Source organism: Lepisma saccharinum, chromosome 1 (assembly GCF_977018435.1).
Source record: "Lepisma saccharinum chromosome 1, izLepSacc3.1, whole genome shotgun sequence".
Taxonomy (NCBI): Eukaryota; Metazoa; Arthropoda; class Insecta; order Zygentoma; family Lepismatidae; genus Lepisma; species Lepisma saccharinum.
The window spans coordinates 180,599,402-180,621,771 of NC_139229.1; the positions used below are offsets into that span (position 1 = coordinate 180,599,402).

The following is a 22,370-nucleotide window of genomic DNA, read 5'->3' on the forward strand; positions in this document are numbered from 1 at the left end:
ATATTGTTTATAGTAGAGGAAGGTTTCTGTTGATTTAATTTACGTCGCTTTTCTGCCACTTTTGGCTAATCACGACGATGAGGATGAATTGAGATAAGATGAGATGAAGAGGCAATCACAAACACATATGACTGACATACTACAGGCCCTACAGAGGATTATTCTGACTGTACGTCCAGGCGTCAGAGCCTCGTCAGCCTGTAAAAAACACAGCCCTGCTTGTACTACTACCTGGAAGAGAGATTGACATTTGAGTCTTCTGAAAAGGTCACCCTTTTCACCCCTAGAGAAAGAGAGAGTACGTAGAATGAGAGAGAGAGAGAGAGAGAGAGAGAGAGAGAGATGCCGACTGATATTAGGAGAGATAAAGAGAAATAACGAGAAAGTGATAAGGAAGAAGAGAGAGAGGTAGAGACAGAAAGAGACGTAAAAGAAGAGAGAGCGGAAGAAGATAAGACAGGGAGAGATATGAAAGGAAGGAAAAGAACAGAGAGAAAATTGAAAGAAAGGCAAAAAAGATAGAGAGAGGGAGAGAGAGAAAGAATAAAGGAACGGAAGAAAATGGAGAGAAAGAGAGAGAGACAGACCATGGAGGCAGAGGCCACCGTCCGTCCTTTGCACACATTAAAAACTCTGTGGCAGTAGAATAATGACAAAATAGCCATATACATAGATAGATAGACCTTGCGTTCGGCAGGCACGTAGCCAGGGGGAGGGCTAAGGGGGTTGAAGCCCCGCTCCCCGAAATCATACAATTATCTCATTTAAATAGTGTACAGTGGTAATTAATTTTACTTCCTTAGCAGGAATAAACATTAGACCGAAAAAAGTTTAGTGCATAATAGAGGAACCAAGTTATATTTTTATTTTCTAACATTTAATCCAAAGAATAAATGGGTCCACAGCTCTCAAAATGTATACTTTTCTTTGTGAGAGGTCACACAATATAAACTTTATGAGTAATATTTGGCCCTAACTTTTAAAGCCTTTTGTTTTTACGGAATGTGTAAAAGTTAATAACAAAATACAATAACTATGAATTTCAGTACACTAACTGTACATTTTTTAAAAAAATAATTAACAACAGTGTTGGGTATTCACTCATACGGTGGATCGAGTAGCAACGTCTCTCCATTTATATAACTAGCTGCTTACCCGGCGTTGCCCGGGTGTTTAATCGTTCTAACTATAGCGTAAAATGTAACTAATTTTATTTACAGGTATTTTAAAGTATAATAGCCGTATGCAAATTATGAAGTAATATATTTTACAATTTCGCTATAATATAAATTTAACAACAATTTATGAACAACATTTTCAGTTCCACATCCAGGAGCAAGAATAAATCAATTGAACAGCATTGCGAGTGCCACTATTCATCTTAGCAACCCCGAAAACTATGGATTCCACACTAATATCGTTCGTTTTACATGTCACCCTCTTCCCACCCCCTCTCATAGGGGTGCCAGGGGTGTTTTGGAGTTGAACGGCATTGGGAGTGTCACTATTCATCTTAGCAACCTCGAAAACTATGTATTCCACACCAATATCGGTCGTTTTACATGTCACTCCCTTTCCACCCCCACGTCCATGGGATGCCAGGGGTGTTTTCGAGTTGAACGGCATTGGGGGTGTCACTATTCCTCTTAGCGACCCCGAAAACTATGGATTCCACACTAATATTGATCGTTTTCGATTATTTTTACATGTTACCCCCTTCCCACCCCCACCCCTAAGGGTGGCATGGGTGTCTTAGAGTTAAATGGCATTGGAAGTGTCACTATTCATCTTAGCCACCCCGAAAACTATGGATTCCACACTAATATCGGTCGTTTTACATGTCACCCCTTCCCACCCACACCTCTAGGGGTGCCAGGGGTGTCTTAGAGTTGAACGGCATTGGGAGTGTCCCTATTTATCTTAGCGACCAAGACAACTATGGATTCCACACAAGTATCGGTTGTTTTCGATTATTTTTACATGTCACCCTCTTCCCACCCCCAGCCCTACGGGTCTTACCCCCACAGTATTTCTTTCCACATTGTAAGTCACATGTATACCAAGTTTGGTCATCGTGAATGTCACCAATTAGCTTAGCGACTCCAAAAACTATGGATTCGACACTAATCTTGGTCATTTTTGACATTTTAATTTTCACCCCCTCTCACCTCCCATCCCGATAGGTGAACTTGGGAGTGGAACGGCATTACGAATGTCACTGTTCATCTTATCGACCCCGAAAACTATTAATTCCACACTAATATCGGTCGTTTTCGATTATTTTTACATGTCACCCCTCCCACCCCCACCCCCACCCCCAGGGGTGCCAGGGGTGTCTCATACCACAGTATTTCCTTCCAGATTGCAAGTGATACGTGTTCCAAGTTTGGTTGAAATTGCTCCAGGCGTTCGAGAGTTATGCTGGAACAAACATACATACACACAAAACACATACATCCATTTTTATATATTAAGATAACAATAAATTTGGAATCAAAGTTGGTTTGACAATTATAACCGTGGTAATAATTATTATTTCTACTAATCAAGTTTTATCATTGGCCTGCCCCCTCTACAAATATTTCTGAAGACGCCTGTGCTGATAAGGGATGAGCCCCCACCCCCCTGAAATAAAATTCTGGCTACGGAGCTGGCGTTCGGGATAGCACAGTCTGTTATCGTGTAGAGAATGGGGACGCTTGTTTCGTTCTTCTCGTCTCGTCGGCTAAACCCCAGTCTCAATATCGCCTTCAAAGGGTATGTCAGAATAAGTCACATAAAAGATTTTTTTGGATAGAGTTGAAGTTTTCATATATACGAGCACCTTACATTCTCGTTTACTAAAATATGGAACAAGGCGAGACATCCAACTAGTAAATTTCATTCTCGTATCAATTAAAGAAAACATGTTGTCTCTAAAATAACGGGTAACATGGAGACACATTAATTTAAGATTTAGAATTGCAGCGATATATGATTCTTCATAATGTTATGATGGTGAATATCCCTACCTTCATTTATACCCCTCCCCACAATCCCGCAGCCCACACATAGTTGTTTTTCATTCACTTTATCGTTAAGGGGTCTTCTTCCTCTACGGTCTTCCTGCTGCTTCCCTATTACTCGTCTGGCCTCCTCGATGACGTAGTGTTATCAAGGGGTCCAGGGTTCAATCTCCGGTGCATAGCGGTTCACTCCCGATTAGCTCTCTGAGCATAAAGTGGACTTACACAACTTTGTCCACATCTTTCTTTCTGCGTATTTTCTTCCTTTCTCCATCTCTGACTTTCTTTGCTATATCTTTCTATCTGCTTATCTAACTTCCTACTTCTATCTCTCCCGTTCTCTTTCTCTGGCCTTTGCTGCTCCATATCTGTCTCTCCTTCCATCATTGCTTCATTCTTTTGTTTTATCTCGCTGTGCCCCTTACCTGATTCTTCCGTCCTCACTTTCATCCTGTTCCTCTCATATTTGCTTCTATCTGTCTTTCTTTCTTTGTGTTTTCCTGCTTACTCTATTTCTCCCTTTTTATATTGCTCTCTCTTTACCCTCTCCTATTCTCTCAATTTTCTCTCTCCGTTTCTTTCGCTTCCCCATCTCTCTCATACTCGTGAGCGCAGCCAGAATTTTTTATAGAGGTCAGGACATTGATAAAAGTTGAATGGTCGAAATATTAACAATGATAATAATAATTATCATGTTTATGTACTGAAATGTATAGCTATTCTAATTTCTTACTAGCATTTAAACACAAGAGTTATAGAAATATTTTAGTCATAAAATTTATGTTGTTATGAAGAACTCTTCTAATTTTTGGGATTTTGAAAACTGTGCAGCTGTGTATTGTTTGAAATAAATCATGGGCGGAGTTTGAGCTTTTGCTTTTGGGGGGGGGCAGACTCTGGGAGAAGCATATGATGTACACTCAAAATCGAATGAAACGCCCCCCCTTACGGTTATGCAACCCGGAATTTTATATCATCTAGTTTCGCCTGGTAGAGTAGTTCCCGAGAGGAGCAGTGTTTCCAAACCTATAACCGTAGTGTTTCCAACCCTGTATTGGTTGGTTGGTTGTTGATTTGGTGTTTTTAAGTCCACAATGCACAGTATGACTAATCGGAACTGGACCTACAGTTTAAAGTGGGATCCGAACCACTTTGTGCCTCCACCGGAACCCCTTGATTACAAGGCGATGACGCTACCACTGCGCCATCCAAGCCTGTATTGCTTCGTAGAAGACGAAACCTTAACGTAAACTTCTTCATTCGTGAGTTACATTTGGTTTACAGACTCACATTACAGGACACTCTTTTCCTGTATTGCATGTTTTCTCGAGTATTTATTTTTCCTTCTGCGGAGAAAATTCTGTTATTATTTTACATCTTATTTTTCGCAGCTTCTCTACCATTTATTGGCTAATCGCAACAATGAGGATGAATGATGACTCGATGAAATTGATAAAAGGACAGTCATAAAGGAACCATGGGGGGCTAGATTTATATTATTATTATTACTAATATCTTTATTTTTTTTACTTTACTTTTGGCTAATCGCAACGATGAGGATTAGTGTATGATAAAATTCATGAAGGAACACTCATAAACAATCATACCCAGGCCGGGACTCGAACCCGGGAATTTCGGCAGCGAGATCAAAAGCCGACGGCTTACCACGCTCGGGCAAAGCGGCGGCCAATTATTATTAGTGCATACAATCATGAAACGGATGAAAATTAAAATGTTAAAATAGTTGCCTACTTTCTTTTTTTAAGCTTGCAATATAAACCCATACTGCACGAAGCCAAATTGTGGGAATACGAAACAGAACCAACTTAACATATCTTGACCGTGGAAAGTGTTAATACAAAATCTAGAAAAGAGCCATGTAATAGTTGCCTGATTGCTTTTCCATTTGTTGTATGGGAAGAATTGTCTGAAATGTGTGTGTAGTGGCAGGCAAAAGAGAATACAAAGATCGAATAGAGAGGCAACACTGTCACTGTTCTGCACTGCACAGACAACGCGTCTCGTCGAGTGGGCGGGGCACTGTGGGTGCGAGCGAGCTGCTGTTGCTTCTGCAAAAAGAACACTCACAAACAACTGAATGACGCTCCGCATAAAATCTTTTCAATCGAGAAAGGATTTGTTGAGGAAGTGAATTGAAATATAAACGCCAGAATTTGGTCTAAGCCTATAATGGTTACTCGCCATAAGATTTGATCAATTTTTACATTTGGTTTTTGGTTTGAGTTGGTGTTTTAAGTCCACTTTGTGCACAGTAAGGCTAATCGGGACTGGACCTACAGTTTAAAGTGGAATCCGAACCACTATGTGCCCCCTCCACCGGGTATCGAACCCGGGACCACAATTTTTACATGTGGAATTCTGTAATGAAAGAGGCAACATGCCGCACTCCACACCTTTAGCCTGGTAACACTAATAAATCATCTCATTATATGCTTTCGGTTATGCTGATAGTCATGTTTAATTTTACGCTTTACTTTCATGAAGATATTGTAGCAATATAATCATTCCGCTCCATTTTCGTATTCTCAATTGAACTCGCACTATTTTTTTCCAGAAGTTGAGCCCCACCTCCTTTCTCCCACCTTAAAAATTCTTGGGTAAGAGGCTACAAACTATACTAAAACTGAATTACAGACAATACTTTACGACTCAAAGTGACGTGACCTAGAACGTAGTGAAAAATCACTGGTGCAAATTTCAACGTAATGATGATAAAATGAAGGTAGGAAAATGGATGTGCTACAAAGTTTTACATACATACACACACATAGTTAGTTCCGTGTAGAAGATATTTCTTCACATTTTTCTCACCTTGGCTTCCTTGAATTCACGAAACTGTAAAGCCATGAACGCGTTAACCCCCTATAATCACGGAGTCCCAGGTTCGATTCCTGGTGGAGACACAACTGCCTAGTGGTTCAGATCCAACTTTCAACTGTAGGTCCCACTTCGGGTAGCCTTTCTGAGCATGAAATGGAATTAAATCAAAATTGGAACACGATAACCCATCACAACACACGCGCAGAGGGCGTTGAACTTAATGACTGACAACTATTATATACATCGAACTTTCAGCGAAGCTGGAATAAGGTCTATTTGCCATGCCAAATAGTGTGAATTTTCAGTCTCGTGGTGCCTTCTATACGAAGTGAACGCAAGTTATCTAAAAAAAAAATCAAATATGAGGGTGAGTCGAGCTATGTTTCATTCAATAAGACTCTTCACTTCAAACTTATTTTGCTCTATAGCTCTCGATTTCGAATGGGCATCTAAGACTGGTTGCTTAGCGGACCGGATTTGGAAAAAATCACGGACTGTCATAGTTCCAATCACACTACAGACATAGCAAACATTGTTCGTCTGAAGATGAGAGAAGAGGTGATATCTTGATATGTCTCGAAATATATAGATAGAATATATAGTCAATCAAAAAGAAAAACAATGGATAATGTCCAATTAAGTCGAAACGCTGTTTGAACCGGTTTTCATTCACAGAGCAGAAGGGTTATTTTGACAAAATCCTGTTTCCCTGCTGGCTGCTTCGGGGAGAAGGGCTTTGTAAAGTTGCCGCTTCTTGCCCAAGAGGTAGGCCTAATTCGTTGTTTGGCCACGAGTTCCTTCGTAGGTAAACGCGGCAACAGATGATCACTGCCATAAAGGTGGTTCCCGCGCCGGCTGAAAGAGCGACGGGAAATTAAAGAACCATTGTCACTAACTTCAGACAGACATCTAATCATTTCCTTAGGTTTCGAAGCTGATCCGAAGGGACAACAAATACCAAAAAAACGACATGAATTAAATGATCGATTGGTCCGTCATTCTGTTGATGGATGGCAATTCATATTAACAATAATAATCGTAAGCTTATCATTAAAGAATCAACAATCAAAGCTAATACGCATCTATTGATCAGAAATTACTAGAGTGTTAAAGTTGTTTTTGTACCTTTTGTTATGTTAAGTCGCTCTTCTGCCACTTTCGGCTAATGAGGATGAGTGACGATTAGATTAAATTGACACCATGATACCAATACTGAAGCCGTGGCTCGAACCCGGAAATTTCGTGGTATCGGAAGTGGACCATTTAACGCGCTTGGCCACCAAAGAGAACCGGCTCTGCGGCCAAGCGAGGTTAGTGATGGACTAACGATCCAGACACCGAATGTGCCGGGTTCGAGTCCCGCCCGGACCTTTGTCAATTTCTAAATCGTCAGAAATCCCTTCGCAATCTAAGACATAACACTTTATCAAAACTTCATTCCCCTCCCCTCGACCTCAAATTTAATACTCAATCTTCCCAACAAAACTCCCATGCCAATTTTAGACTTCCTGTTGATATTGCTCCCTCCAAAAAAGCAATCTAAGACGTAATAGTAATACACAAGAGTTGGGATTCCCTGCCCCCCAAAATAATTATCAATCCCGCAACCTGAAAATACCACTAACTTCATTAATCGCCCACCATAATTTCCCTATCAATCTAAGGCCTAATATATAAGAGTTGGATATCGCCCCCCACCAATATTACTTATTATCCGTAACAATTCCCCTGACAATCTACAAATTACTATTTGTATAACAGCAATGGCTAATTGATAACGTAATTCAATTTGTGCCCTGTTTACTCAGTCAAATTTCCATCACAGTCTGCGCCTCCCCCTGGGCACCACTGATCTAGAACTGTGACAACGTGATAGGTGTAATGTAACTAACAGTTAAGTGTTAGGAATGGGTGCATGTGTGCTGCGCATTTGAATTTCATGTGAATCAAATCTGTCAATAATGTGAATATTAATATTATAGAATATAATATAATGGTGCAAGTGTGTGAAAAAGTAACCATGAGCACCAAGGTATCAATAAGAAAGATTTGGAAACATAAGTTGCATATGGAGATGTGTGTAATTAGTTTTGTTCTGTGATGTAACAAAGAACATCGGTTAAACCGTGCGGGGTTTCAATACTGTGTCCACCCGCCGTTGGATTCAAGCACTGCATCTAGTCGACGAGGCAAGGATTCCACGAGCAGATGTTTGGTCATCTCCTTAAACTCTCCCAAACATCAAAGACGTGAGCCAGTACAGCTTCCATTGTTCTCAGCTGTCTAGGTTCCCACTATCTCACCATCAACGCCCAAATGTTTTCGATTGGGAGACTTCGCTGGCCAATCTACTCTTGAAATTCCTGAGTGCTGATTAAACCAGGTGGTGTTCGCTTTCGATGTATGAACGCTACTGTTGTCTTGATCGAAACTCACGTGCGGAATCTCATCTTCAAGGTGTCTCTCTCTCACGCTTTAAGCATGTGGTTTTCCAGAACTGCGACGTATTCCTGCGAATTCATTCTCGAGGACACTTCCACCAATCCATCTACTCCAGACGAACTGATCCATCCCCACACCGCCACGGATATCCTGCCACTCCTAGCATGGGTAGAAATGTTCTCGGGGTCGTAGCGAGTGTTGTCGCGCCTCCAAACATAAACCTGACCATTTTCGTCAGACGAAAATACTTTCTCGTCGCTCAAAATTACGTTCTGCCAAAATTCTTGAGGAGCTGGTAAATATTGTAAAGCAAAACTGATCCGTGTTTCTTGATGCAAATGCATCATTGCTTCTTTCTTTGCCGCTCGACGGTGCCGAACTGTTGCAGCATGTCACTCCAGTTTCAACTCTTGGCGAATCTTCCTTGCAGCCATGAAGGGATTGCCCTCGCTCATCTCAATGATGCCTGCATCTTCATCCCTGGTTGTCTTCCTCGGCCGGCCTTTGTTGGGTCTTCACTTCATTCCTTGGTCCCCTTCTTCCTCGTAACACCGAATCCAAAGCCTGACGCATGAATCGCCCACACCAAGAGTCGTAGCAATCTGAAGTGCAGGAGATCCGCCGCACAAAAAAATGCGGACTATATTCTCTCTTGTAAATTCCGAAGTGTAAGGCATGATGAAATGATATCGTAAAGGAACATTCGGACCGAAGGAACATGCTGCACTTTGCACGTGCCTCTTGAAAACAACTTATCATTGGTGCATGTAGAGTTTCACGCCCATTCCGGTGCAGAAAGTTTCATTTTATTGGTTCCGTTGCAAGTGACATGCTCAAGGCATAGATACGAGTAAAACTGCTGCAGGATCTCGAACGAAGCACCTACCGGGGCTCGAATTAAAGCCAAAGCGTGGTGGCAAAAGGCAACCGCGAAGTTACTGCATCTGATGTTTACGTCAAGCAGGGCCTGCGTGGTGTGTGCAAAGAAACTCACGCTTGCTTTAGGAAATAAGGATACTAATGAATCAATGCAATATAAAAGAGTGTATACAGTAAAATATACATTATTATTGACTCATGCATTCCCTGAAAAAAATGCAATGTTTTCTCTCACATTTCTTCCCGCAATGAATATAAATGTATAATCTATTTAATTAAGCAGGTGCATGCAGATTTAAAAATATTGATAAGATGATTCAATTGAATTGAATTGTTGTTTTTTAAGTCCACTTTGTGCACAGAAAGGCTAATTGGGACTGGACCTACAGTTTATAGTGGGTTCCGAACCACTATGTTCCTCCACCAGGTATCGAACCCGGGACCCCTTGATTAAAAGGTAACGACTCTACGACTGCGCCATCGGGGAGGCCCTAGTCCTCTTACGGAGATAATTCGTTCAGAGCAATAGAAATGCCCTATCAAAACAATTGTGGAATATTATTTTCAATGTGGATATTCTTCGGAAAATATGTTTCTAACAACAGTTTACCTAAATAGAAGAGAGAGAGAGAGGGAAAGCACACAATTTTCTGTTCAGTGCAAACCTTTGGGATTGCTTTTTCCAACCGCACCAAAAACACAATACGTATAACCCAAATACAACCCAAACCTTCAATGGCGAAATTGTGAGTCAATCACTCAACTGGAATAAAAAGTAAGTATTTAAATCTAGGAGGCCAGAAGATAGTTATTGCGCTACCATGTGCCAAAAAAAATCCACTTTGCCCGCGAGAATTGTCATGCCTGAGTGACATGTAGTTTACGTTAATTGTGAGAGTTGCTTCAATTCCATTGCCTGCCAAGAATAATGATAGCGCTGAAAGTATAAAATACGGAAATGTGCATGTTTGGCGAGCTATGAGAAAAGTAGATCCTTGTGTTTTCTTTTCGAAATTTACTCATTTTATGTCAAGTTTTACATATAGCCAATGGCGACAGAGGATGAATGATGCTTCAGGGAAATTGATGAAGATTGAAGAAACAACGAAAAGGCTAGGACCCAAGAACCCTGGCTACGCAGCATGTTATGATATTTAAGTATATCACGGATTGCTGCTAAATCCTTTCCTAGATATTTGTAATGAATGAACCCCCGCCCCCGCTACGAGAAAAAGAAAGATTACAAGATGTGAAACATTCACAATGTAATTGCATTGCCTTACATCGCTCTTGGCTGTATTCCAAATGTAGTAAGAGTAGTAGTTTTTTTTTTGTTTGTTTTTTTGCCAAGGTATAAGTGTATTTGAGCGCAAGGGCTACCTATTTCATCATTTATAAAGAGTTAACTTCATCGTTGCACTAGCACCAGGCACAAATGGATCAATTTCTATTTCGGTTATTTTACATCACTCTTCTGCCTCTTGAGTTAATCGCGATAATACGGATGGAATATCAATTTATAAAATTGTGACGGGACAAACTCAGTGATACATTCATGCCTGACCAGAGTTCGATTCTGGAACATATGACCTCGCTTCGCTAAAAAGGCTGGCAGAAATGTATCGGAAAAGTATAGGAGCACCAAGAACCGGTTTCACCCAGCACAGACGATGAAATCATTTACAGCGACTCGCTGTGGCAGTGTTGCTCTTCACCCCCTCCCCCTCGCTCGCAGATAGCCTAGCCTTCTCAGCACCCCACCTGCTGATGGAAGAGTGGAACCACAAGCAAAACAACCTGCGCAGACCCACGATTCCTGTTCACCGTACTCCCGCGAGGAGGGGCGGGGGAGAGTGGACCATGCTTCCTTATGGTCCGAGCTGAAGGGAAGAAGGGAAATCTGCGCGGGGACTTTTCGTCCCAAGGATTTTCTCCCTTCTGGTCGATCTATACTTTTAGTTTCAGGCATATTCCGTCTGGAAGGTTTCTGGCACCCCTCAGCCCCCCCCCCTTCCCATCATGGTTAATAAATGAGACCCTTGCACTTTCAAAACCCTTATCCCACGAAAAAGCTGGCATCAATTTTACACCACCATACAATAAGATTTACACGGGAAACATTTCCTAAGATATTTTCTTGATTCGAACTAAGGGCAAATTAAATAGTCAAAGGAATTATACACAAGAGAATTAAATTACTGAAAATATGGAAAAGCACGATACCGAAATCTGTAATGAGTGCGAAGGGAAAATCGAGAAAAGGAAAAAAAAAGTATAAAAGTATTCGAATAACCAGATTAACAGAGAAAGTTATCACGGCTCGAACAATGCAAATGAAAAAAAAACGGGAAAAGAACTAATACGAATTGAAATATACGACAATCGGAAGTAGGCTGAAGGAAGCAAATTTTAATAAACGTGGAAAGAAAACATAATCAAAGGAGCGCTGGTTCGATTCGCGACGGAAGCTCATATTTGTTGTTCGAATCCCACTCTACACTGTATGTCCAGATGCATTTACATTTAAAACAAACTTCGTGGAACTTTTTCCAAATCAGATGTCGCCAAAAATTTAAAAACAAAAGGAATAACTGAAGGAAAAATGCCGAAAGCGTTATTGCAAAATGAAAAAAAAAAATCTTCACATATTCGTTCGGAAGTGGTAAAAGAATAATAAAAAACTCAAGCAGAAAAGTTAATAACACTTGATATTATTACAAGAGACATTCTCAAAATAAACTTGTTGTCCTTTGAAATCAAATCAAGAGGAAAGCAAGATCTCCACCCATTCGCGTGAATCTGTAGCTATTCAAGAGTTGGAAACACTACGCTTCTCGCGAGCTGCTCTTCCTGGCGAAACTAGATGATATAAAATTCCGGGTTGCATAACCGTAAGGGGGGGCGTTTCATTCGATTTTGTGTGTACCTGAGGGTTATTGAATATCCCCTAGTTTATAAGGAGTACGGAGGCCTTCCCCCGGAAATTAAAAATAAATAAATAAAAAAAAACACTGTAAAAACACTGGGTTTTAGGCCTTTTAGATTTGAAAATGTTAAAGAAATATTAATTAGTATATTGGTTGTCAGTTTTAAAAGAAGCAAAACAGTACGATTATTGCATTTTGCATTTCGTTATTTTTTATTGATACAATACTCGTATTACTTTAAAAAGTTACTGTACAATAGTAAGCTTCAGAAATTTTAGAAAACATCAATTGAAAAGTTCTTTTGATGCCTCAGCAGTAACTGTTGACTCAACACAAAGTCATTTTACGTTTTTCTTTCTTCAAACTGTACACATCAATCAAATCGTCTAAGACCCGCTATTGCGGTATTGAGGTATGGCTTCGTAACAAAAAATGTAGTAACTGAACTTAATCATGCGTTATTTTTTTAATCTTTCTTTACGTTGGGGGGGCCAGGCCCCCCTGGCCCCTCCAGAACTCCGCCAATGAAGTAAATGTAGGATGTGGAAATACTAACCTGGTTCTGTACTGTATATTATTTTTTTCGGTTTATTTTTGTTATTATTTTGGAATGTAACAAACTAAACCTTATTTCTGTTATTAACAATGAACATTTTTAACATAGTCGACGTACTGGTTCGGCCCCTTCCCGAAGCAAAAGCTCGCAATGTTTCTAGATATGCTTTTTCTTCACATCTCTCACTCTCATTCTGTTTCTTTCTCTCTCCAACACCGTTTCTCACTCTCTCCTTTCCTCTCCTCCTCTCTATTACTTCTGCTTACAGGTGTCTGTTTCTCTCCACCACAAGTTATACAGGTGATTCTCCAGCTTCATCGATGGAGGAATATTCTCTGGTGAGGTTTAGTATGTATGCAACGAGACACCGAATCTGTTAAAACTAGCAGGATTTCTGTGCCTCTTCTGACGTCACTGGAGAGCAGTGACGTCAGCGGCAGTCTTCGGCCCACGCGTCAACGAGGCCCATCCGTGGCGCTGCTTTCTCATCGATCGGCGCCGGAACTAAAACTCCATCCTCTGCTTCGAACGGCGCTTCTCTACAATAATCAAGTCCCGTTTATTGCTCAGATAGAAAAAAAGGAGAATGAGAATTCCTGGAAAAATATAGTGAATTGTAAACAGATCTTGTGATAACATAAAAAGTAATTTTTCCATTTGTAATAAAGCGAAGGGATAGTACCAAGACGAGACGAGACAGAGACTTTTATAAATTAGAAAATTTATAAATTCTAATTTCTAAACTTGAAAATTGTACGTAGCTAAACTAAAAGTGCTTTATTATACAACGGGGTGCCCAATTGATATTTATAGATGGTTTATGCATGCTGCTTATCGAAATTGTAAAATCAAACCATCAGAGGCAGCTGAGAATCTGTGCTGTGTGGTTGCATAACTACAGGGCAAAAATATGTGTTTTTTCAGGGTTCGTATATTATTAAAACAAGCCTCATAGATAGAAACATCAAAATAAGTTGTTCTCCTCGATATCCTCTACACGCCGTGAAAGTTTGTCTACACGTTCTATATGTTCTTTTATGTAATTGCAAATTAAAGAACAGCTCCTAAGCTCAAAAAATATTCTAATTTCAAATTATGAAAATGCTATATGTAAGATCTTCTCAATTTTATTTTCATCTTTTTTACTTGGGGAAACAATGTGTAGGTAGGTAAAGTTTCCCGTCCTCATTTAATCTTGTCGCAAGCAAGAAGGTATATAGAGGAGATATGGAGGTTGGACATTCTCAATCTTGGCCATTTTTTTTAGATGATACTATCAGCACCACATCTGTCGCATTTGCTGTCCAACTACCCATTTATTTGAGACCCCAGCGCCGCTTTATGGAGGCACAAGCCCGGAAAGAATTCCAACCTTAAATCAGCCATCCCGGGTATCGGACATTGCTTTTTCGCATGGCAGTGAGACGCCCCACTGACTAGACTATTACGGCACACAATGTATGAAATAAGGACACTATAAATGGTCTTTATCTGTTATGAAATTAATTCTAAATAGCTAGATAAATAGTTTGTGGGTGTATAATAATCACAGATCATCCATTCTCCTATACTAAATGGAAATTTAATTTTACTCACAAACTTTTCAAATTTAATCTTAGCTAGTTTATTCTTGTATTACTAAACACTGTGGTAAGTTGTTCATAAGAAGAACTAGAAAGAATAATCTAGATGCAGTGGCACCCCCTTCCATCATCCCTACACAAAGAGTTGGGTACAAATAACACAATCAAAATAGCCTTTCAAAATGTTGTGGAATGCATAGCTTGTTTTCCTTCGTATAATGTTCTTGTCTATGTTTCGTAACAAATTAAATTCGAAACTCAGTGCGGATCCATATGATGTAAGTATAGTTACATAACGAACAGCAAATCAAATTTCAAGAAAATTAATGGAAACCGTCGTCTGATTTCAGGACATTTTCTTGTCAATTAGAATATCCCACGTTCGAATCCCGGTCTGGGCATGGATGTTCTTTGTGAGTATCCCTTCATCAATTTCATCATATCATCACTCATCCTCATCTTCGCGATTAGCTAAAAGGGCAGAAAAGACCAAATCGATCATTGTAAATTAGAGAGAAATGCAAGTTCCTCCTTTCAGTTATATTTTCCATTTCTTTAATTTGAATAATGGAGTCATAACAACCACCTCTGTCTCTTGAAGAGAAACAAACATTTGTTTTACGTCTGGTTGCGCATGCCTGACCTACAGCACACGCATTACTTATGTTTCTTCATACTGGATCAATTAAAAACGAATGAGTTTCAGTTCAATTCCGGCAGGTGTCTATTCATACAAAGAGTGTATGGTTATGTTAACAGTTACGTCACAATAGTAAATCTGAAGGTTCTCTCATGCATAGTATCTGCTAAAAATTAAAGGACTAATAGAAACGTCCGTTCGTGGTTTCCTTGGAAAAGAATGGTGTGAACTGAAATGAAGACAGGCTACCGGTATTTGGAGAATGTGTACACTTGCAATAAGGCTATCTAAAAAATCACTTGCAGCGTTTTCCAAAGTTCTTACAATAGATCCATATTAATTTCTGATGTGTGTTTGTATAAACATGCTTTATTTGCACGAATTATTTCTTGCTTACAGAACATTTCAACCGTATTGCACGGCAACATCCTGGATATTTATTGCTTCATATTTGTATTTTGATATTTGCATATCCTTAAGACATGTGTTGCAGATTAAGGAAGTTCGTGTTACACGTATTAAGCTTATATTTGCCTTCAAGTTATGAAGATGTATTTTCTCTCTATTTCGAACTTAATAAGATTTTCGTGCTAAAGTTTCTAATGAACGGTAAGAACAATGTTTGTGTTTCGGACTGTATTCCAAATTAGTGCGTTAGTAACATTCCACATGCGTGAGTTGATACACACCTCGTGTTCCTTCTCCCTGGCGACCTCCGTTAGCTTCTTGCAACGATCGGAGCCGATCTTGAAGGCGGCTGGATTGATGTTCAGATACTTGCCGTTCCCACATCCTGAAGAAAAGAAGAGAAGAAAAAAAAAAACAAGTTGAACTATATATACATACACACAAGTGTATATTTATACACAAACACATATATGTACACAAAACCTAAAAGTGTTAGTTGGGAGAAAAAATAACCATTTGTTTCAATACAACTAAATCAAACATAAGTTTTTAAGTAGCAACATTTCAGCTTCACTTACAAGGCTTTCATGTAAAGCTGAAACGTTTCTAGTTAAAAATGTTATGTTTGTTTTATTTGTATTGAAATAGTGTGATGCTGATAGTAGCACATAAAGCGAGCCATCAAAAGGATTATAACGAAAAAACTTTTTTTTCTACTCCGTGCATGAAATGCGTATGATGCACTTAGATGCATCAAACTAAGTTAGCTGGAGGATACAAGGCGACATCAAGTGATGCTTCTAAAGACATCAATTGTGCAGATTCCTCCATTTTGAAGGAACCAACACTACACATTTAAGTATGTTGCAATTGATGCTCCAAAATTGCATAATGATGGTTTCAACAGAAAATTTATATAATTCTGCCATGAATATGTCCACATTACAAACAAGCACTGGCGACAATTAGGGGAGGCGAAGGGGCCACTTACTCCCCCCACCCCCTAGTTTTCGCCACTTTTACCCCCGCACTATGCTAAATCTTATCTACGAAGAGAAATGTACTGTCTTTGCGCCCCAGTTTTGGCACCTTGCCCCTCCCCGGTTTTGGGACCCAATCGCCGCCACTGTAAACAAGTGATAGGGTACGGCTTTAGAAGTTACAGAAAATTTTAAAATTTAACAGTCTGTCTGATAATTTGCGAAAAAGGGACGCATGTGGTTTTTTGATAAAAAATGTCGTTATTTTATCGTGCATAAACATAGATAATGATTATGAATTGCAGTTGCGTGCACGTAAATATATTTTAGGGACTGAGTTAATAAACTTACATTAACTAGAGTTGACGAGCTATATCTTTGCGGATGCCTTGGCTACTCCGCGCAGAGTGAGAGAGAGATACGTTTATGTACTTACCACTTAATCGCCCTTTGGGTGGTCGACAGCAAGGACAGAACGCAAGGATAATGACGCGCAGCCGGTAGCTCCTCCCCCTTGCTACTGCGCAGCCGTGGTTGGGCAGGGTTCATCCGCAAAGATACAGCTCGTCAACTCTAGTTTAACTTACTTAGCTAGTTGCCACGGTCATTTTTTTACGGTAGTGAATGACAGCGAAAACATTTCTCATCTCAGTCAACGTTTCACAGTGTGTGCATATATATATTTGCAAATAGTTTTTTGCAACAATTATTATTATTATTATTATTGACCCCAGTCGGTACGGGGGCTGGCTAAAAACCAGGAGGGCCGGGTTCGATTTTCGAGGTGGAAATGATAATTTTCCAGTCGAGGTTAGTGCAGAATGGGAACAGCAAAGAATGATAATGATCATAATGTACAGTCACTGCAATAAAAATGGGAGACCTAGATCCTGAAATACTCGCTTCCCTGCAAGGCGTTATGTGTATTGCCTAACTCTACGGCGGTGGCAGAACTTGCCATTGAAAATTTGCTATTAAAATCCAATCATTCCCGTTGAGTTAGGCAACACACACACAACGCCAATAGAAAAACGGTGGTGGACAAATCTGGCATGAGCATGTTAAATCAATCCATTTCTCTGCCATCCGTGTGATGCTGGATCTAGACGAACTTGAATGAAAATAATGATGACAATTTAACTACTTTTATCTTTAATGCTGATTGTACATACGTTTAGATTCTGTACCCCCTTGAAAGTCACTTGAAACACAATGCTACGATCCTCGTGCTTCCCGTACTAAACATAACAAGTAAATAGAGAGAAAATTCACAGAATTACGGATCACGCTGTGTGTTCAAGATGTTAGAAATGTATGCATACCTTGCTCGTGGGCAAGGGTGCATTTTCTATCTGGTCCCCATCCCTCAACAGTATTTTGGGGGCCCCGAGGAGTCGATACTATTAAAAAAGTGTGAAATTCTGCAGAAAATGCATGTCACAACTATTGTTCAGAAACCCGAAACCAAAATATGCAATATAAGTATATTATAATTTGACATTTTGTTCATTTACGTCGCTTTTCTACCTATTTTAGCCTAATCGCGATGATGAGCATGAATGGAGATTATATGAATTGGTGAAGGGACACAACGGAGCTTCCATACCCAGGTCAAAAATCGAACTCTGAACCTTCTCGTTTACCGATGCAGCTTAGAAAATGTTTTAATTTACCGTTAGAAAACCCATATACAATACGTATATAAACCAGTGTTAAGAAGAAAACTCTGGAATATGACTGTGAAACGAAGAAAAGAATTGCAGCGGAAAATAACACGTAATTACAGCTTCCGAAATATTATATATTCTCGGCAATAAAAATAAGATATGTGTAAAGATGGAAAATATAGCACCAAATATACCAATTCCTACGACGACATTGAAGCCACAGGGTGCTGAAACTATGTATGTAGATCAGTGGTTCTCAACTTCTTTCAGTCCGGAACCCACCTTGAAGGATATTATACTCCATGGGACCCATAAGCATTACTTGAAGGAGTGTGCACCCAGTTTATAATCTTGTTTTTCCTAACATCGAGAACTTCAAAGTGCCCTCTTTTACACTTGCTTAAACAAATTACGCATACTTCATTCTAGAAAAGTAAATATGTAAACCACCGCAATGCATTTGTTCATAGGCATTAGCTTTAATCGAAGCTGTCTCAATAGCAATGGGAAATGATAACAGTTGACACCTCTCGGCAACCACACACACACACAGGCGGTCGGAAATATCAAACGACACCTTAAGTTGACACGCATGTGACACAGATAACTAAGAACTCATTGCTGCGCGGAAGCAAAAACCCACAGATAACCGATTCCCTTGAGTTAAACATCAGACAGATGCCAGTAAAAAGGAACGGTAGTGCGCGAATAACAGACATGTGTTATGTAGAATTTAGACTACGTACAACACGGGTTGAATTTAAATCATTGTTAAAACAACATTTCTTAGTTATTTAAATGTAATGGTTTTAAGACATAGTAAATACATTTTCGAACACAACTTCGTAACCCCTCCTCGGAACCCAGCAGTGGGTCGCGTTCCATAGGTTGAGAAATGATTATCTAGATGCATTGTCACATTTCCAGGATCTTCCTTGCTTGCCTCTGATGCCAACAATTTTTTGCTGGAAAATATATACGGTTATAATATTACTGTGAGTGTGTGTGTGCGCGTGCGCGCGAACCGTGTCAGCTCGTAACAAGTAATTTATTCTACGACAGCAAAATTGCAGAGGAATTCAGGGTCGTGGTAGAAAATGTTTTCACCTTGGTGTCGGCTGGTGGCAGCACTGTCGTTTTTAGAAGGTAAGATTGCGTTGGGGGAGGTGACTGATAATATCTCCAATTGCTTCCAGTGGCGTATCCTGACAATATGACCTAGTTGACCTCAACAATTCTATACCCTCCCCCCCATCCCATCTAAAAAAAGAAAAAGAGAAATCATAACTAGACTTATTCTGTTACTACATCATAATGTATGTTGGTTGATTCTGAGGATTACGGCTTGTTTGATTGATTAAGGGCGTTCTTTGTTCAACATGTAGTTCTTTTATCTTGTTCGTTTTGCGTTAATAATAATCCACAAACCTATGTCCTCCTCCCTGATCTCGCTTCTTCATTGTTGCTATTGTCTTGGGTGGGATAGTTGAGGCTGTATATAGTAGTGTGTAATAAGAATTTCAAAACTAATTTAATTAGTTTTAATAGTTCTTTTAGGTTCTTAATTTTAGGTCACAATTTCTTTAATGATTATAATGAAAATAATAAAAAATAAAAGCTTCTGCCAGGTGATTTAATAGCTCCCATATATATATATATATATATATATATATATATATATATATATACACACACACATACACACACACATTATACATACATGGGTCTGCAAACGAGCCGTTTTCGAGATAATCGCGAATGTGTGATTACAAGCCGCCACTGACTTCATTGTTTGTAAACGTCGTCCTAGTTGGTAAAATGCAAATAATGTGTGCAAATGTGTGGTTACAAGCCATTATTGATTGCATTTTGTAAACACCGAGTGCTTTACTCCTTGTGCGGTCCGAGGTTTGCTCTTTGTTTTCAAAACAGAACATTTCCGAGAGGTGGCGTTGTAATCAAACAGAACATTTCCGAGACGTGGCGTTGCAATCAAACAGAACATTCGCACACATTATTAACATTTTACCAACTAGGACGACGTTTACAAACAATGAAGTCAGTGGCGGCTTGTAATCACACATTCGCGATTATCTCGAAAACGGCTCGTTTGCAGATCCATGTTTACTGAGACTTTTTTGCTTCTATTATCGTGTACTTTTACCTGCGTCAGTTTGCGGTATTACTTTTAATTTGATTTGATTTGATTTGATTTATTTTACTTCGCGTTTTGTGCCTCTTGGCTAATTTGCGAAGATGGGGATGAGTGATGAAAGGATGAAATTGATGAATGGACATTCACAAACAACCAAGCCCGAGCGGGATTCGAACCCGGGACCCTTGACGTCGCAGCGCGATGTGCTAACCACTCGGCCACAGGGTCTGGCTATTACTTTTAAGACACCCTGTGTGTATATATATATCACACACACACACACACACACACACACACACACACACATATATATATATATATATATATATATATATATACAGGGTGAGTCATAAGACTCCATACAAATGGCGAAAACGGTGACTAATGTTTATTTTCCTTTTCAGGCAGGTGAACCAATTAAAAAGAGATGCCACTAACGAAGGAAGAACGGATTGACATCATTCTGTTGGCTGGGAGTGGTACCACCCGTCATGTACACGTACATTCAATGCAACCCACAGAACGAAGATAACCCACGACACCGTGGCACCTGCGTTACCCTCCTTTCATCTGTTGAAGTCTTTGGTCTTCCAGACCTGCTTTCGTCGGCGACGGAACCTGTCCTGAATTTCTTGATAAGTTTGGCCACGGTGTCGTGGGGTATCTGCGTTCTGTGGGTTGCATTGAATGTACGTGCTACATGACGGGTGGTACCACTCCCAGCCAACAGAATGATGTCAATCCGTTCTTCCTTCGTTAGTGGCATCTCTTTTTCATTGGTTCACCTGCCTGAAAATGAAAAATAAACATTAGTCACCATTTGTATGGAGACTTATGACTCACCCTGTATATATATATATATATATGTAATAACCATTACTATCTGCAGCAGTGTTTCAACTGGAAGGGACTTGAGTTAATATTTTTTCACATTGCGAAACTTTTCTATTACTATTATGTCTATTTCAAGAAGCTTTTGTAATAACGACGGAGAGGCTGAGTAAAGAATTGATGAAATGGCTGAACACACACGGTGACGTATACATTCGTGTTTCGTAGTGCATTGCGCTAACTATACTACGCCACAGAGTCTGGCTCATGATAATTTTAAAAGCGTGCTCTGTACCTCGTAATTTACTTATTTCTTTATGCTCTAAGTATCTAGAAGAGGGATTTTTCCTGTTGGGAAACTTGAAAAAAGATAATTTACAAAATATAACAGTGCAGTGCGTACTCACCTACGTCACAGACGAGGGACCCAGGTTCGAGCTCGGAGACGAACTGTTTGACCCTTGGCCACGCCCGGAAGCGGCCGTCGGTGAACTGACAGGAGATCTGCTCGTAGACCTCATGGACGTAGGCCTTCTCCAGAGCAATAGAGCGAGCCTCCCGCTCTTCTGCACCAGCCATACTCAGCCAAGCTACATGGCCCGCTGTGGAAGAAAGGAAACAGGGGCGTTAGTATCATCTCTCACACACACACAAACACATGCACACAAAGAATAAGTAAAGTCTACTATAAGACGATTTTCCGCGAGTTTCCTTTAGTTACTCCAGGTGGAATCAATCAAAACTCAATTTCTTTATTGCGTCACTGATCAAATTTATGTATCATGTATTTTATTTCCCTCTCTCTTCTGTCATACAATGTTAGGCTAATGTTCCTTTTTTCTCTTCCCCTTTATCTTGTTTTCTTCCTTTCTCTGTCTCCTCTTCTCGTCATTCTATCCCTTTTCTTTCATCTTCCTGTCTCTTTCATTTCCTTAATTTCCAAAATGTCAACAAATCAGATTGATCGTGTTTAAGTTAGTTTGCCATATTTAGAAGTGACATGCTCTTTATGAAGTAGTGAGCATTAATAACATACAGGAAAGTTGCTTATGCTACAAACGTGTATTACTTGCAGTGTAATTAATATATAAGAACTATTGATAGTCAAAATAGTTTTTCTAAAAACTGAGGGTTCAAGGGGGCAGAGGGGTAGTCGCTATTTTGGTGAGCGGTGGCCATCCTTGCCACTAGCGGCGCCACTCCTTTTAACAGTATATTCACTTGTCAATAGTGTACGTACAAATACAAACGTTTAATTGCTGCGTTCTTCCTTGGAGACTCTGTCTCTCTCTCTTTCTCTCTCTCTTTCTCTCTCTCTCTCTCTCTGTCTCTCTCTCTCTCTCTCTCTCTCTCTCTCTCTCACACACACACACACACACTTTTGTCTTTTTTCTGTCTCGCGCCTTTTCTTTTTATTTCTTTATTTTCTAATTTTATTTCCAGCTTTATTGTTCTT

At 39.8% G+C, this 22,370-nt stretch overlaps 1 protein-coding gene across 1 annotated transcript in view; it reads right to left on the reverse strand.

Moving 5' to 3' along the window:
* The window catches only part of fid (class I SAM-dependent methyltransferase fire dancer), a 102,466-nt gene that overhangs the window by 20,623 nt on the left and 59,473 nt on the right, over positions 1-22,370 (reverse strand). Inside the window, exons 2-3 of the mRNA XM_083143687.1 lie at positions 21,322-21,516; positions 15,563-15,666 (exon numbers count right to left, since the gene is read on the reverse strand). Of these exons, the coding sequence (XP_082999813.1) occupies positions 15,563-15,666; positions 21,322-21,516 (299 nt within the window). The remainder of the gene's footprint in view (positions 1-15,562; positions 15,667-21,321; positions 21,517-22,370) is intronic.